Genomic DNA, 16,019 nt, shown 5'->3' with positions numbered 1-16,019 from the left:
AATGGAGAGAAACTGTAGAAATAATCCTTTTTCACTTCTGGACTGGCTAACAGGAGTTTACCTGGTACCAGCTAGAACATGGTACTCCCTGGTATGTGTGTACTGCCTGGGGTACATTTCCCAGGTGTTCTCGCCAAACCCACTTTATTGGATACACGGCGATCTAGTTGTTCGTGGGTAAGGAAAGAGGTCCCCGGTTATTTATGTCTTGTAAAACGTGACTTTCTTGTTAATTTTTGTAGTGACTCTTCCTGATGACCTGACACTTTATTAATATTTCTTTATGTATCTTATGTTACAGACTATTCAGACTATGAAGACAGTTCTCTAGAATTTCTGGAAAGGTGCTCTTCTCCACTAACTCGATCTTCTGGGAGTTCTCTGGCTCTGCGAAGCATGTTTACGGAGAAAAATACAACATATCAGTACCCAAGGGCAATTTTGTCAGTTGATCTTAGTGGTGAAAGTATGTGTAATCATGTAATGCTTAAACAAGTCTTAAGATTCTTAAATGTGGAACTGAGATAAAAACATACTTCATTGAGAGCTTATCTGAGCAGGGCACACGGTTTAAAAAGTTATCCCGTAGGCTAATATGAAAAATCTCAACTTTTTTAACTTCTATAAAGTCAAATTGGCTTTTATAGTTAATTGTAGGGATGGGAAGCAAATTATTAGTATCTCCTATGTACTGGTTATGGGTATTTTTTACATGCATATTTGGAGTCTGTCAGGTTTCCCTACAAGCCGTCCTGACAGCTGGGGTGTTCAGGACTCTTGCCTTCCGGTGCTCTCAGCAGTGGGAGGGAGACTCTCCTAGTGGAGACATCGATGGCAGTGGCTTGAGACTAGAATAAGGGATGGGGTCTTCCATCTTATGTCAAACCACAGGGATCCTTATGGCTGAGCTCACTTCCTGCCTTCTCCTTTCTTCTGAGGGCCCGACATGGTAGGTACTAGGTGATGTGTTACCGTTTGCACTGTTACCACTTGCTTTCTTCCAGGCCTATTTCCCATCTAGCCCATGGTGAAGAAAAGTGTCATCTTCCCTTCTTCCTAAAATAAGCACACAGCACTTTGGGGATTCATAATTTTAAAACATTGGCGGGAGGGAGGTTTAGGAAAATGTCCCTCCTTCTTTTCTAACAAACACAAATCCCCTGTTCCCTTTTGGGCCAATGGCTCTTCACCCCAGGTGTCCATGGTAACTGTCACTGTGATACTTTGATGAAGCGACCCATACGGAGACATGCTGCAGAACACAATGAGGTTTCTGGGAGGGCAGATGGAGTTTCCCAGTGATTGTTTGGGGATGGGTGGCAGGGGTTGAAAATCATGTAAGAACATCAAGATCTAAAAGTCATCATTTTACATGGAGTGCTGGAGAACGGAGAGGATGTCTGGGCTGGCAGTGCTGCCAGAACCTGAGGCGTGAGTGGAGATGGAAGGAGAGGCCACGGGTGTGGGCTCTCGATTCTGCTGTGTCTTCTGCCCTGGTTGTGACCAAGCACTGAGCTGTTAGAACGGATGTTGATAGAGGGCATGGGTCCTGGGCCAGAGGTTCTCAAGTGTTAGCATGCACCAGAACCCCCTGGAAGGCTGGTTAAAACACCTTTCTGGGCTTTATCCTCAGAATTTCTGATGCCTAATGAGCTCCCAGGTGATGCTGGTCTGGAATCCACACTTAGAGAATGTGCTGGGAAAATGGCAATAGTTCAAGAGGTAGTGGTTGGAAGAGAATGGTGTTCCTGTGGCCACTCGGTGGGTGCTGTTGTTCGGGTGGTATTTCACTATGAGAGAGAACTTTTACTTGCTTTTCTTTTGTAATTTTCAACCCATGAACCCATTTACTCAGCCCCTTGAGGTCAGCCAAGCATTTGTTTGATGCTTGGGAATCGGTTATTTGAACTAGGTTTTCTGGCCAGTATGTTAAGTTTGCATTCTAAGACCATAACACCTGGTTATTTTGGCCATGTAAACATACATGAGATACATGCTAATTTCTTTCAATGATAATAGTTTTAAATTTATTGGTTGTTAATGATTGCCATCCATATAATGCCACATCTGTGCCACAACAGTGCTTGAAACTGTTTATTCATGTTCTAGGCTGCCATTTTGAGACAAGAACTTACATTCAAGAAGGCCCAAGAGAAAATACTAATTTTGGATTTAAGCTAGCAAGATGGTGCTAGCTTCCCAAAACTACTCATATTATTAGAAGGGTTCTATGATGCCTAATTGATTCACTCCTTCTTGAAAATTTTCATGTATTTCTCTAACATCATTTCTACTGACCTCACTTGTTTCAAGATGTCCCAAGACCCTAAAGAAAACATTTATTTTTCTGTAAAACTTTTTATAAATCAAAAACAAAACATTCAAAAACAGGAGACAATATCAGATTAGAAGCTGGTAAAAGAAGCACTAAGACATGAAATATTTAAAATATAAGCAGCATGAGTTTTTTTAGTTTGAAGTTGGCCAGCTTCTTTCTGGTCTGATTGTCTGAAAAGAGAATTTTCTCTGGCTATAGACTCCCCTCTTAGCTCCTCCAGAAGCATTCTGGAGTGACTTGCTATGTAGATCAGGCTTCATTGTAAGCACCAGGTGTGGAGCATTCAGCAAGCAGAGCCCTTACTCCCAAGGCCTGTAGATGCTCTGCAGAGGGAAGTGACTCAGGAGCAGATGAAGGAGGGGCACAGACCATGACTACAGGCCAGACACCTAGGCGGAAGGAGCCACCTCTGTCTCTGAGAGGCTCCACTAACTGGCCTGCAGGTGCCTCACAGCAGAGAGCAGGTCTTCGACCATGCCTCTTCCCCATTTCTCCATCCACACTCCTGCGAAACCTTTAGTGTCCTGTCGTCATTTCTTTTCCTTTGTTGTAAATAAAGATTTCCTTGTGTTTGCCTGGATTTTTTTTTTTTCTTCCTCTATGGCCTGAGCTAAATTGTGGTCTTTGACATCAACACTGGTACGAATACAAACTTAAGACCTGGCGTTTAAGTCGAATTACATGTAGTAGTCATCCATATCATCTAGTTTCTAGAATATATTTATTTTTTTAAAGATCTTTATCAAAGCGAGATTTTAAAAATTTGTAAATCCCTTAGGGAACTCATGATCCTAGTTTAAGAAATACTGGTGAAATCATTAACATAGGCTTTGGAGTCATTCCATTTAGCTTTACCGTTTGCTGACTGCACTACTCAAGCAAGTAATACATCTTCTATTTGAAGTGCTTAGTACAGTACCTGACTCATGTTAAGTGCAGTAGTGATTGATGATACTGATACTATTAAGAATAGTAGTATTGACGTTAGACTCCAGGCAATCTCCTTCCCTTCACTGGAGTGCCTTGTCTTTGGTGCAAATAATGAAATCCATTCTTTTTACAACTTCTGATTTTGAGGAGGATCAAAAGGATTAACATTTGTGAAAGCATTTGAAAACTGTGCAAATTTGAATTATCAACCTTAGCCACAACCTCTACAGGCACCAAGACTGGAGAAACTTTTCAAGTTACTTGCAATAGTGTATATATTAAGATGTAAAGTCAGTCATAATTACTAAGCTTCAAGAATCATTTGTTTCTTTATGCAGGGACAAACACTCAATTCCCATTTGTTTGCCCTTCCTTTCTAAATACTTAATAGCTTATAATCACTTCCTTTTAACTCTATCTGAAAAGATGACACAGACATGGGAACTATATGCTGAGTCTACTTTTGTGTATATTCTAGACTTATCAGATGTGGAATTCCTAGATGATTCTTCAACAGAGAGTTTGCTCCTAAGTGGGGATGAGTACAATCAGGACTTTGATTCAACCAATTTTGAGGAATCTCAGGATGAAGACGATGCTCTTAATGAGATTGTGCGATGTATTTGTGAAATGGATGAGGAGAACGGCTTCATGATCCAGGTAACTGGTCTTCCCGGTCAAAGCAGTTATTTCAGGTGTTCAGCAAATGCATCAGGACTTTGTGTCCTTTTGTCACTCATGGTCTTATTGAAAACAGAGGTCTCTAACTTTACCATCACGTTTAAAATCCTAGTAATGATAGGAAGATCTCTTCAAATGAAGTAGACTTGCTCTCTCACTTAAGGATCACCCTCCTTTTGCAAAAGTGTTGAGTTTGAGGTCTTCAGGCTGAAATTCTGGAAGCCACTCTTTGAACCCATTAGGGTAGGTGAGCATCCACATTAAAGTGTAGAGCACAGCAGCCCTTTCCTTACTGGCCTGGATTCCTATTGTTTGTAGCTCTTCAATGGGCAGGTACAGAGACATTTCCATTCTTTTCAAAGACTTGCAAGGATTAAGCATTACAAACCAGCTGTTCCTGTAGAAAGGGTATCTTTAAGAGAAAAGAAGAGCATAACCCACATTTTGTGATGAAAGATTTGGAAATGTTAATTACAGAAATGAAGGAAGTAATCTCTTTTCTCCCCCTTTTCAAAGGTTTTCTGAAACAAGGGAACTACAAATTTATAGGGTCACCACACAGGTAATACTTTGAGAAGTCGCTGCTACAGGCATTCCTGCAAACTTGCCTTAAAAAGAAAAATTCTACACTTAAATAAGCTATTTTAAAGAGGTATTTGCCCAAAAATTAGTGGGAAATAAATGAGAGCAAGTTTTGATTTTTTTTTTTATGGTTTAAGTAATATATCAAGGCCCTTTTGAGTAGCTGCAACTAGAGGAAGTTCTTGAAGTAGTTGAATATCAAAAATAAAATTCGACTTAAATCAGTGTTGCATCATTGTGTGGAATAAGAATTGAGCTGTCAGCGGCCTCAAGACTGCCATGGCTGACTGTAAGGAAGGGGATTTGTCTTTTTTCCCAGCGAGCAGGCCTATGATTGTAAGCACTCCTGTGTTTTCTGGCAGTGTGAAGAGTGCCTATGCTGGCAGCACAGCGTGTGCATGGGGCTGCTGGAGGAGAGCATCCCCGAGCAGTACATCTGCTACGTCTGCAGGGACCCTCCTGGTAAGCCTCCTCCCCATGCTGGTGGCAAGGCGCCTAAAGATCTGGTTATGGATTCTGTAATGTGCCCGCTGTATAAAGACACCATGACTTCTTCGTCAGTTCAGTTCTGCCTCCATGTGAAAATTTTAAAACATTTTTCATTGCTTGTTACAATTTTGTTTTCCATGTTAGTTACCTAGGCCAAAACATTAGCCTCATCTCATTGACATACCTGCCATGTTACTGGAAGGACAGAGTTCTGGCTTTTTCCTGGAAAAGGATTAGGCCCTTAGTATGTCCTTGTGCCTTGATTTCTAAGTAGGTTTATGTGTGGCTATTTGATTGGAACTTTATTCTGAATGTACACTCCTCATGACATGGTTTTAAAAAAGTTTCTGACCGTGCTGCATATCCAACTAGTTTTCGGTAGATGGCATCTCCAGTGATCACGTGCTTTCCCTTTATTTTACCCATGAGACAACTAGGGTGTGGAGGGTTGCATTCCTTGTGCACGAGGGTAATAGCAAGCATGGCAGACCTGAGATGAAAACCTGTCCCTTTTGACTCCCTGTCCAGTACCTTCCTCCATGCCAGAGGCTCTTTGAGTAGCAAAGCTTTGCATATTGTACACACTTTGAGCTGCTTGGGCAGAAAATAACTAGATATTCTCAAATAAAAGCCTACCAAGTTCTCCTCTTGTCTATCTTAAAACAAAACCAGGAAGCAGGAGAATGATTAATATAAATATAGACATTTGCTTATTCATTCAGCAGCATTTATTGGATGCCTTCTATTTGCCAGATGCTGGTAAGAGGTAAGATGATTGATTCTAAGCATGCCGTCCACTGTCTCAGTATAGTAGGGGTCACGGACGCATAAGCAACTCATTTCATCGACATTGAAGATACATTTTACAAGACCCGGTGAGATCTTGAAGAGGGGTCCATATTCACTTAAGTAGAACTGTATTTCATCCTGTTCAAAACAAATGTTAGTGAGAGAACGGATACCCTGTCTAGTTTCTATCCAGTCTTCTCAGCCTTTCTATCAGCCTGTATGACAGATACATAAAAATTGGGAAGCCATACCCTGAGGGTTCCTTTGCGGATGTCCTCTGCCTGTGAGCATATCCTTCATGGAGTGTGTTCTTCATAGCGGGCAGGAGACCCAAAGGTTGGAGGACCTCTCACAGCGCCAGCTCCTCGGAACCCGGTCTTGCTCATCTTTTGAATTTATTCTTAGTACCAGAGCTCACCCTGCTTACTGAGTAGTGTTAATAAGATGGCAGTGGAAGGGAAGTCTGAATACGTGACATCCTTTGTCATTGTGATGTCCCCTTCACCTACAGGTCAGAGGTGGAGTGCAAAATATCGTTACGATAAGGATTGGTTGGATAATGGGAGAATGTGTGGGTTATCGTTTTTAAAAGAAAATTACTCTCATCTCAATGCCAAAAAGATAGTTTCCACACATCACCTGCTTGCTGACGTCTATGGTGTCACGGAAGTCCTGCATGGGCTACAGCTGAAGATCGGCATACTCAAGTAAGTGAGGGACACAGGCCCCAGCTAGGGGGAATTTCAGTTCAGGGTGATTAGGGGGCCTTTTGAAGGTTCAGATGAGCACTTTGGAAGGCAGAAGAGCTACTTGAATACATTTTAACTTTTAAAGGTAGAAACAATAAATATTTTGGATGAATAGCCGCTTCCCACCTCTTGTCCTGGCATGAATAAGTATGGTTGAGGGTCAGAACCACATCTGATATCCAACAAACGTCAGTCCCTGCCCCGCTGTTTTGCATGCTGGCCACGTGCAAAATTAAGTGCCGTGGGTTGGTGCACCCTGTATTTTGTATCCTTCTGCAGGGATGGTGTCAAGATGAGGTAGATTTAACAGCATATTGTTTTAATTACCTTAAGACCAACTTTGAAGGGAGCAGCTCATAGAATCCATCCCTCTGCTGGGCAGCAAATGTGTTGTAGTCTTCCCAGATCATTTTCCCTTAAAAAAAAAAAAAAAAAACCTCAAATCTGAGCCTCCCTAAGTAACATGTCCAAGTGTTCTTGAAGCCCTTGTTTTCAGTTCTTCCTAGTTCCTAACTAGAATTCCTCTCTTTAAAAAAGGTTTTTTATGTAAAAACAAGATTCACCGGTTCTTTACAAGGTTGTCTTCATTGGGACTCACTTGCCTGGGCCAGAAACTTGCCCTTTCCCCTCCTTCTGTCCCCATCCAGGTACCTTTCCCCTCAGCTGGGTGTGCCAGGGCCACCTATCTACCATGATTCCTTGACCTTGTTCTGTGCCTTCCTGTCTCTTCATCCTGTCCAAGCCCAGGCTGTTCTTTTCCCATAAACAGTTGCCACACCATTTTAGTTCTCCGTGGCTCCAGTCTTGGACTCTTTGAGCTCATCCTTCTTATTGTTGCCCGTGTGATCTTGGTAAAAAATGAATAGGAACTTGAGGCACCTGGGGGGCCCAGTCGGTTAAGCATCTGCCTTCGGCCCAGGTCATGGTCTCAGGGTCCTGGGATTGAGCCCTGCATCCTGGTCCCTGCTTCTCGGGGCATCCGCTTCTCCGTCTGCCCCCCCCGCCCCATGCATGTACACATGCGTGTAGTCTCTCTCTCTCAAATAAATAAAACCTTAAAAAAGAGATAAATAGTAGCTTATCTCTTTTTTGACTTCATATGCCCCTGTGTCTTCCCAGCTCTCCAGCACATGCTCTGAGTCTTTCCCTGATAATGTCTTCTACTATTCAGTTGTCATCTTCCCTTTCCTAGTTGTTTTTCCCAAATGTCACAACTCTACCAAACCATAATCCCTGAGCAAAGCCTGCTTTTTCATAACTACAAGCCTTTATACACTCACACCTAGAACAACCTTGTACCATTAGTCTTTCTAGCAGATACCTGCCCCACCAGAGCTGATCACATGCCCTTCTTGGCAAATTCCTTGCTACTGATGTTGGCACTTTGTTGCACTTTGGTTTCTTGTGTCTGTCTCCCCTTACTAAACCACAGTTCCCCTTAAGGTAGGGCTTGTGTCTTATTCATCATTTTGTTCCCACTGCTTAGTGTAGGGTTAAGTACTCAGTGACTGTTTGTTAAATGTAATTTGCTTCTGTTGTATGTCATAAATCTGATTATGGATTTCTTTATGAAAAGGGCATGCAAATGCTAAAGCCTAAAGGAAGAGCTAACTTATTAAAAGGAAAGTCTACTTCATGCCAGAAATTAGTGCTCTAGTATGAGATTTCATTTATTTCTTAAAATAAACCTGAATAATAGATCTCCTCTCATCTGAGAGATGGGTAGTCAGAGGTAGAGGTTATGCATATATCTTGTCCAAGCTCAGTGACGGAGCAGGACTTGATCCATCGCATTGTTAGACTACAAAACTAGCTTTCTACCGTGCCTTTACTGTGAGAGAATTTTAGTATTTTCTGATATTAAATTATTAGGGAGTCCAAAAGATAAAATCTGTAATTTCAGAACAATACTTGGTTATTATCAGAAGACTGATTTGATCCCTGGGTGTTTATCTAACCTGGAAGTAATTAATTCACAAACATTGAACTTTCTAAAAGGTTTATGCCTCCTGAGTATCTCTGTTTCTTATCAACTCTGTTCAAAGAATTCTGGTTTTACTCAACTGCAGAATTTTAATGACTAGAATTAGCTGTGCAGTATCATGCTTACATGTTGGGTGAGGATGGCAATAAGAGCGCATTATCATAGACTGCAGGTGACGGTATAATTAAGGCAATGTCTCCGGAAGCCGCTGGGGCAGTACCTATCAAATTTAAAATGTGTACCCATTATCCAGCAGCTCTGTATCTGACTGAAATATCCCCACTCATATGCAGAGATCACAAGAACACACACACAGGCACACGTCTGTAGGTGGGGAATGGGTTGGTGTGCCTAGACTGTGGTATATTAATATTGTTCAGCTACTAGAATAAAAGTGAGGGAAACATCTATGTATTGATGTGGCAAGATGCCCGTATATGTTACATATGAAGAAGGCAAACAGAGCCCCAGTGTACAAAAGAGAAAGTACATGCTTACCTATTTAAAAAATAATTGTATGGGTGTAGAAAATGTCCAAAAGATCATATCTCAGTTTTTTGTAATTGCCATAGTAGGAAAGTTTTTACTTTGTACGCACATATTGCCTGATTTTTTGTTGTGAGCAAGTACCATTTTTGGATTGAATGATGATTTTAAAATATGCTAGTATAAAGGTTTTTGGTGTTATACAATTTTAAAACAGTGAAAAAAGTCAGCAGGAGAATAAGTGCATATATCAAATGATGATGTGCACTATCAACAGAATTACATTTATCGTTGCTTTTTTTTTTTAAGATTTTATTTATTTCAGAGAGAGAGAGCATGAGTGGGGAGGAGGGGCTGAGGGAGAAGCAGACTCCCTGCTGAGCAGGACCCTGAGATCCTGACCTAAGCCGAAGGCAGATGCTTAACCTACTGAGTCACCCAGGCACCCCTCATTATTGCTTTTCTACCTGAGTATTATTTCTATAAAATTGTGAGAATTCAAACTTTGGATTAAATTCTGAGACAGGGGGATCCCTGGGTGGCGCAGTGGTTTGGCGTCTGCCTTTGGCCCAGGGCGCGATCCTGGAGACCCGGGATCGAATCCCACGTCGGGCTCCCGGTGCATGGAGCCTGCTTCTCCCTCTGCCTGTGTCTCTGCCCCTCTCTCTCTCTCTCTCTCTCTCTCTGTGTGACTATCATAAATAAATAAAGAAAAAAAATATTTAAAAAAAATAAATTCTGAGACAAGTTACCCTAAAGAATACCTCTGCTTCTGTCTTGAGTCCCTGCCCTCCTTCTTACCTGGCCCCGTTGGTGGGGGATTGGGTCTTCAGCAGAGAAGTGGGCATCAGTCTGCTTGAGTCACCCTCACTGTACAAAAGGCACAGACAGCCAAGGGTTTTCTGTATCATTTTACATTCTGAAATTTATTATGGCACTAAACTACTTCTTCCTTTTCTTTTCTTTTCTTTTCTCTCTCTCTCTCTCTCTCTCTCTCTTTTTTGTCCTGAACTTCTCTTTCTCTAACTTTGCTTTAAGGAATAAACATCATCCTGACCTTCATCTCTGGGCTTATTCTGGGAAGCGAAAAGATCAAGATCAAGGAATTGCTGGGGCAGAGAAAAAAGTAGCAGTGCAAGACAAAGTTAATGTAGAGGAAAAGAAACACCACGTACAGAACCATAAAGAACCACCTCGTTTGCCCCTAAAAATGGAAGGAACTTATATAACAAGTGAGCACAGTTACCAAAAGCCACAAAGTTTTGGTCAAGACTGCAAATCTCTCGCAGACCCTGGAAGCTCAGATGATGATGATGTTAGTAGTTTTGAAGAAGAACAAGAATTCCACATGAAAGATAAAAACCGTTCCCAATACTCACTGAAAGAAGGTGGAATGCCTGAAAAGGTATAACTAACTCATTTGTTTGGCTTGGAAAATATGAAAGACCATAGGAAAATTTTATACAGTAAAACATACTGAATTCCCAGTAAAGTTATGCTTATATATCCGAGTTCCCAAGTATCTTGTTAGGGTACAGACTTTTTTGCTCTATTAGAACCATTTGAACATCAGATTATCCCCTAATTCAGGGTTGTAGTAATTGCAGCAAACTTTTACCCTAACCAAAGTTTCAGTTTTATAAGCACACTTAGATGCCTCCAAAAACCATGAGCCACATTTCTTTCCAAATGAAGACATCTGTGTGTGAGAATGTGTAAGTGCGTGCTGGTATGTACACATTAATGCAATATGTGTTCAGGTAAAACATGGCACTCTGTTCTTTCTTTTTAAAATCTTAGCATACTTGTATATGCATATCAGTTCCATTATGCGATACACTGAATTTGTACATCCCTTTGTACACTGAATTTCTATAAACTGCTTTCCTATTCATAGGGATTGTCTTAGAGCTATTGTTTCTTCATTTTTCATTGATGTTCATTTTTCATTGATGTGCCACTTTAAAATTAGTTCTTTATTTTTCTGGCCTGTTTTATCAAGAAATCGCTGTAAATACATAAATTTGGGAAGCTGATAGTTCATGATACTTGTGGTGAATCATTTTGTATCCCTCTTATGAAATGAAGTCTTTCTGATGAGTCTGAGTTCACATTTTGTGTGTGTGTGTGTGTGTGTGTGTTAAGCAGTTTGCACTTCTAAGTTTTTAAAGACTTTTATCTTTCTCTTGCCTCACTGATTTAACTGCGAGAGTTAATTACAGTTTGCAGTTTAATTAGACTTTAAACTGGCCTTTGTCAGCTTCCATGATTTTTTCCATCATTGCTTTCTGCCTTCACTCCACTTATGTCATTAGTTTAGGTTCATTGAGGAAGGGGTTAGTCTAAATGAGCTCTGGGCTTTCTCCTTACAGAGTATAATTAGCAACTTGTATCTTTAGCATGTCTTGTTGAATGCCCTCCACCCTGTGGAGCCCCCATGCGAGGCTTTTTGGAGAGACATGGTAGGCATATCTACTCTTTTAAGGACCATCAGATCTAATTCAATTATGTGCTAGCACTTCCTTTAAAAATATTCTGAGTCAGATTGGACTTCCCAGATCATTGCAGTAATGAGGTGTTTTGTATCTTTCCCGTTATGACGTTACATTTCACCTAATTTTTTCTTTTTCCGATGGTTCTTTGGAGAAGAATCCAGCTGAAAGGAATACGGTATTTATTTATAATGATAAAAAGGGCACTGAAGACCCAGGAGACTCACATCTTCAGTGGCAGCTCAATCTCCTTACACACATAGAGAATGTGCAGAATGAAGTTACCAGCAGGATGGACCTAATAGAAAAAGAAGTTGATGGTAATTTTCAGAAAGAGCTAAAATACAGTGACTATAGTATGAAAAGTGTGTTTATTGTTGTTATGAAGATGTTATGTAAAGCATTTTTAAAATATGGGATGAGAACTGTAGATGCTGTCTGTACCGGTGGAGTGTCTCACTCTTTTACGTTGCATTTAACAGCTGGTGTTTGGGGTCTTTTAGGCGAAAAACAGTGTAACTGGGTATTGTCTCCTTTTTTTAAAGGTGAATATTTATTAAATACTGCCCTTCTGCAGGGTGCAATATAGATAGAGCTCATATGCAATATTTATTACTTTCATTGAACTGTGTTTTCTTTGGAAGTCAGTGTAACGGCCTTAAGCATATTTAAAATATGGGGGAAAACATTTTTTGTATCTTTGCTCTCACTGTGGTCAGTAGGAAGTGTAATTAACAACAATAAGAAACTCTCACAAGCTCTAGTAGGTAAAACTTAAGTTTGTACACACATTTTCAGATGGTCTTCTTTGATATTTTTTATTTTATCACAGAGGGGCCTGAGGAGTGGACAGGAAAGATATCCCCATTTTATAATTGAGAAAATAAAGAGTATCTGATTACTAATCCAGTGGTTCTCCCCCCCCCCAACCTCATATGTAAGCTTGTATTACCTTTTTTAAAAATTTTACCCCACACGTAAGAGCCCCTACTGCTTTGTTTTTCCCCATGAAAAAAGGAAATGGAAATTCCATTTCAAAAGCATCTTCCATTTGGTTTAAGCTAGCTTTTTGTTACTTTAATGTTTTGAGTAGATTTTTGATGGGAAAAAAAAATGCAATTTGACATTATCTCTTATTATTAATAAAAAGCGTGGAATAACTGTGTTCTGCCTAGACTTCTAATGTCCTTGCAATTTTTTATAGTAATGGTAAAATAGTGGGACTGAGAAATCAACACCTTGTTGACTTTGTTAAAAAGAACTTCTGATTTATTTTTTTTATTTTTTATTTTTTTTTTAATTTTTATTTATTTATGATAGTCACGGGGTGGGGGGGGGCAGAGACACAGGCAGAGGAAGAAGCAGGCTCCATGCACCGCGAGCCCAACGTGGGATTCGATCCCGGGTCTCCAGGATCGCACCCTGGGCCAAAGGCAGGTGCCAAACTGCTGCACCACCCAGGGATCCCAAGAACTTCTGATTTAAAAACAAAAATGGTTAGCTAAGTTTCATCTAAAATGAAGTAGAGATGATTTAAGTCTAAAATAATAGCTTCAGGGATCCCTGGGTGGTGTAGCGGTTTAGCGCCTGCCTTTGGCCCAGGGCGCGATCCTGGAGACCCAGGATCGAATCCCATGTCGGGCTCCCGGTGCATGGAGCCTGCTTCTCCCTCTGCCTATGTCTCTGCCTTTCTCTCTCTCTCTGTGACTATCATAAATAAATAAAAAATTTAAAAAAAAATAAAATAATAGCTTCAGCAGGCACAGGAAACTGTTTCCTATTCCAGAAGAGAGAGTAATAGAAGGATCAGATATTCAAAATGAAATCAGTTTATGCCTATAAAGGGGAAAAGTATCTAAAATAATAACAAAAGTTACCAAGAAGAACTAGCTCTTGTGGGGTGAGATATAAAATAAAGGATGCTAAAGCTGCTCAGAAATGGCTTGAGTATATCTATGGCCTCCTAGAGAAAGGGACGTGAATTCTGTCTCCATCCTTTTCCAGCCTTCCAGTTATGTCATTTTGTGACTTCTTCCAGTTGCCACTTAAATTTGTTTGTTCTGTTCTCTCTTTTAGTTCTGGAAAGCTGGCTTGATTTCACGGGGGAGTTGGAACCACCTGACCCTCTCGCAAGACTGCCCCAACTTAAACGCCATATCAAACAGCTCCTAATTGACATGGGCAAAGTACAACAAATAGCAACGCTTTGCTCCGTATGACAACAGTGAAAACCTAATGAAAAAGAATGTGGGTCTCTTCAGTCAATAATTTTTTATTATCCACGTGACTGCTAAGTGGATAGTAAAAAAGCTAGTGATGTTTGGTCATTTATTGATTTGTGACATCAATAGGATAGCACCTTGAAAAGGAAAATGAACAACTTTATCAAGGAAGCTAATACTAGAAAAAGCTTTATGAGCAAGCTACAAATGATAATGTGTAATATGCCAGGGATCAATGAAGTTGAATATAATTTATACCAAGGAAATCGAGTTGGCAGGATTTTTGAATAGTTGCTTTACGTGAAGTTTGAAGTACGTGTAGAGAGAAATATGGTGTGTTTATATAATTTTTAGTAGAAAGATCCATGTAATAAACCAGCATTTGGCCAAAAGCCAAACTGTAGAGGAGAGGAAATTCTGGAGAGTTCTGTAAGGTTGCTGTACGAACTATCTTCTCTGCAGTTGATCCAGCTGCTCTGAAGCTTAGAGTATGTAAACTTTTACGGGATCATGAGCTGTTTCTTAGGTGATGAATGTCTTTAATCAGAAAACTGACAGTGGAAGCCTCACTTCTGAGGAAAACAGTGGTGGAATTCTGACTTCATTATGATTATATATTTTTAAAATGCCAAATAATTGGAATTTCTTGCAGGCATTAAGCCCATTATAAACAAAAACAATGGCTTGTAGAAGGGTCAGTGTGCCAAATGACGATGACACTGCTGGAGAGAGAATGTTGAATGTCATGGGGGTTCCACCTCCAGGACTGACTTAGGCCATCAGCCCATCAGAAACATAGAAGTCATGTGCACTATATATATACCATATATAGTTGAGTTCAGGACTCAGGCATCAGCATACAGTCTGATCCTGAGTATGCTTGGTGTTTGCCTTCACATAAAAATTGTAAATAACCTCAGCTGGGATGAGGAGTGACAAAAATGTCAAAATAATTTGTGGCTGTGGATTTTTTTAACTGCTGGTAGTGGAATACTGGAAAAGCTTCATTTCTGAAGATAAATTTTATTTTTAAAAAATACATGCGCACTCAAAACTTGTAGCTTTGATCACACATGGACAAATTTCTGAAACCAAAGGCAACTAAGTTGCTGAGTTAGCTCTTGCTGGATTTTGGGCCCAGGTCCTCCTGCCTGCCAGTGCTCCTGTGAGCTGTGTGCCGCCGCCATGCTCCATACGCACGTATGCGGAAGCGTGTGTGCTTGTTTGAAACAAACACTCAACGTACATATGTACATAACCTACACATATTTATATCTGCACATATCTAGTTTTATTACTATAGACTATAAGAGTTGGTGGTTAACATGAAATGTTACCTTTTAACAGACTGTTTTTAAAAATTAAAAACGTATGTACAGGTTTTGAAACTTTTTTAAAAAGGGGTAAAAGACTGTTCAGAGGAGGCTATTTGATGATATAACACTTGAATATTTTATGCCTCATTCTGTTTATCAGTTCTAGCGATCTGTGTAAATGCATTTTAGAACTGATACACAGTAAACTTGAATTTATCTTTGATAAGAATACATGCCACTGTACATTCAGATATTATTTAAATTTGCAAACACACTGTTCTATATGTAAGGTACTGTATGTAAAACTCTTTATTAAAACTATTCCGCATATCCTAAAATTTCAGCTTGCCTTTTTGCGGCCTTATATTTTGACGTAAAGACCATTAAAAGAATGTGCAAAACCGTCATTAGAAATTTTTATTGCCTTTTGACATTTTCCAACCTGACAAATGTGCCAAAGATCAGTAGACATAAAATACCGTCCTGTGTATTTACTTGTTATACCTTAACTTTATGCTTCCTGGGAAATGAAAAGCTTGAGGAGAGGTGATTGGGGTACTTGCTTAAATTTGCATATGAAAGCAAAACAAAAATAGGCCTATATTCCATGTATGGTGTAAACTTGCTAATGTCAGCATCTCAAGATTGATTCTGTTATCTTTCATTTCTGTCCAAAGTAATGGCTCTAACCTTTTCCCTGTTGTGGTCAAATCCCAGACATTGAAGTTGTTTGTTTTCCAGAGCGGAGCAAATAGCATCCTTAACCTATGAATAGTGGAGTTGCCTAGATTCTTGTCACATACACAGATGACCCTTTGTACCTAGCAATGCTCATCTTCTCAGTCCCTGGTGGCCACAGTTAGGTTGATGTGCATCATTCTTGTAGTACCTTCTTATACTCAGATCACTTTATTTGTTCACAGCCAGCAAATAGGAAGTTCCATTAAATTTTTGCTCTTAT

At 40.1% G+C, this 16,019-nt stretch overlaps 1 protein-coding gene across 8 annotated transcripts in view; it reads left to right on the top strand.

The window, feature by feature from the left end:
• The window catches only part of PHF20L1 (PHD finger protein 20 like 1), a 78,112-nt gene extending 62,647 nt beyond the window's left edge, over positions 1-15,465 (top strand). For all 8 annotated transcript variants that reach the window (XM_072733904.1, XM_072733903.1, XM_072733902.1 and 5 more), the window contains 7 exons: positions 302-466; positions 3,747-3,928; positions 4,894-4,993; positions 6,321-6,516; positions 10,067-10,433; positions 11,678-11,840; positions 13,597-15,465. In XM_072733904.1, the coding sequence (XP_072590005.1) occupies positions 302-466; positions 3,747-3,928; positions 4,894-4,993; positions 6,321-6,516; positions 10,067-10,433; positions 11,678-11,840; positions 13,597-13,739 (1,316 nt within the window). In that variant the 3' untranslated portion in view covers positions 13,740-15,465. The remainder of the gene's footprint in view (positions 1-301; positions 467-3,746; positions 3,929-4,893; positions 4,994-6,320; positions 6,517-10,066; positions 10,434-11,677; positions 11,841-13,596) is intronic.
• The last annotated feature ends 554 nt before the right edge of the window (positions 15,466-16,019 follow it).

This window comes from Vulpes vulpes, chromosome 13 (genome assembly GCF_048418805.1).
Source record: "Vulpes vulpes isolate BD-2025 chromosome 13, VulVul3, whole genome shotgun sequence".
In the NCBI taxonomy this organism is placed as follows: Eukaryota; Metazoa; Chordata; class Mammalia; order Carnivora; family Canidae; genus Vulpes; species Vulpes vulpes.
This window is presented reverse-complemented; position numbering and strand designations above follow the sequence as displayed.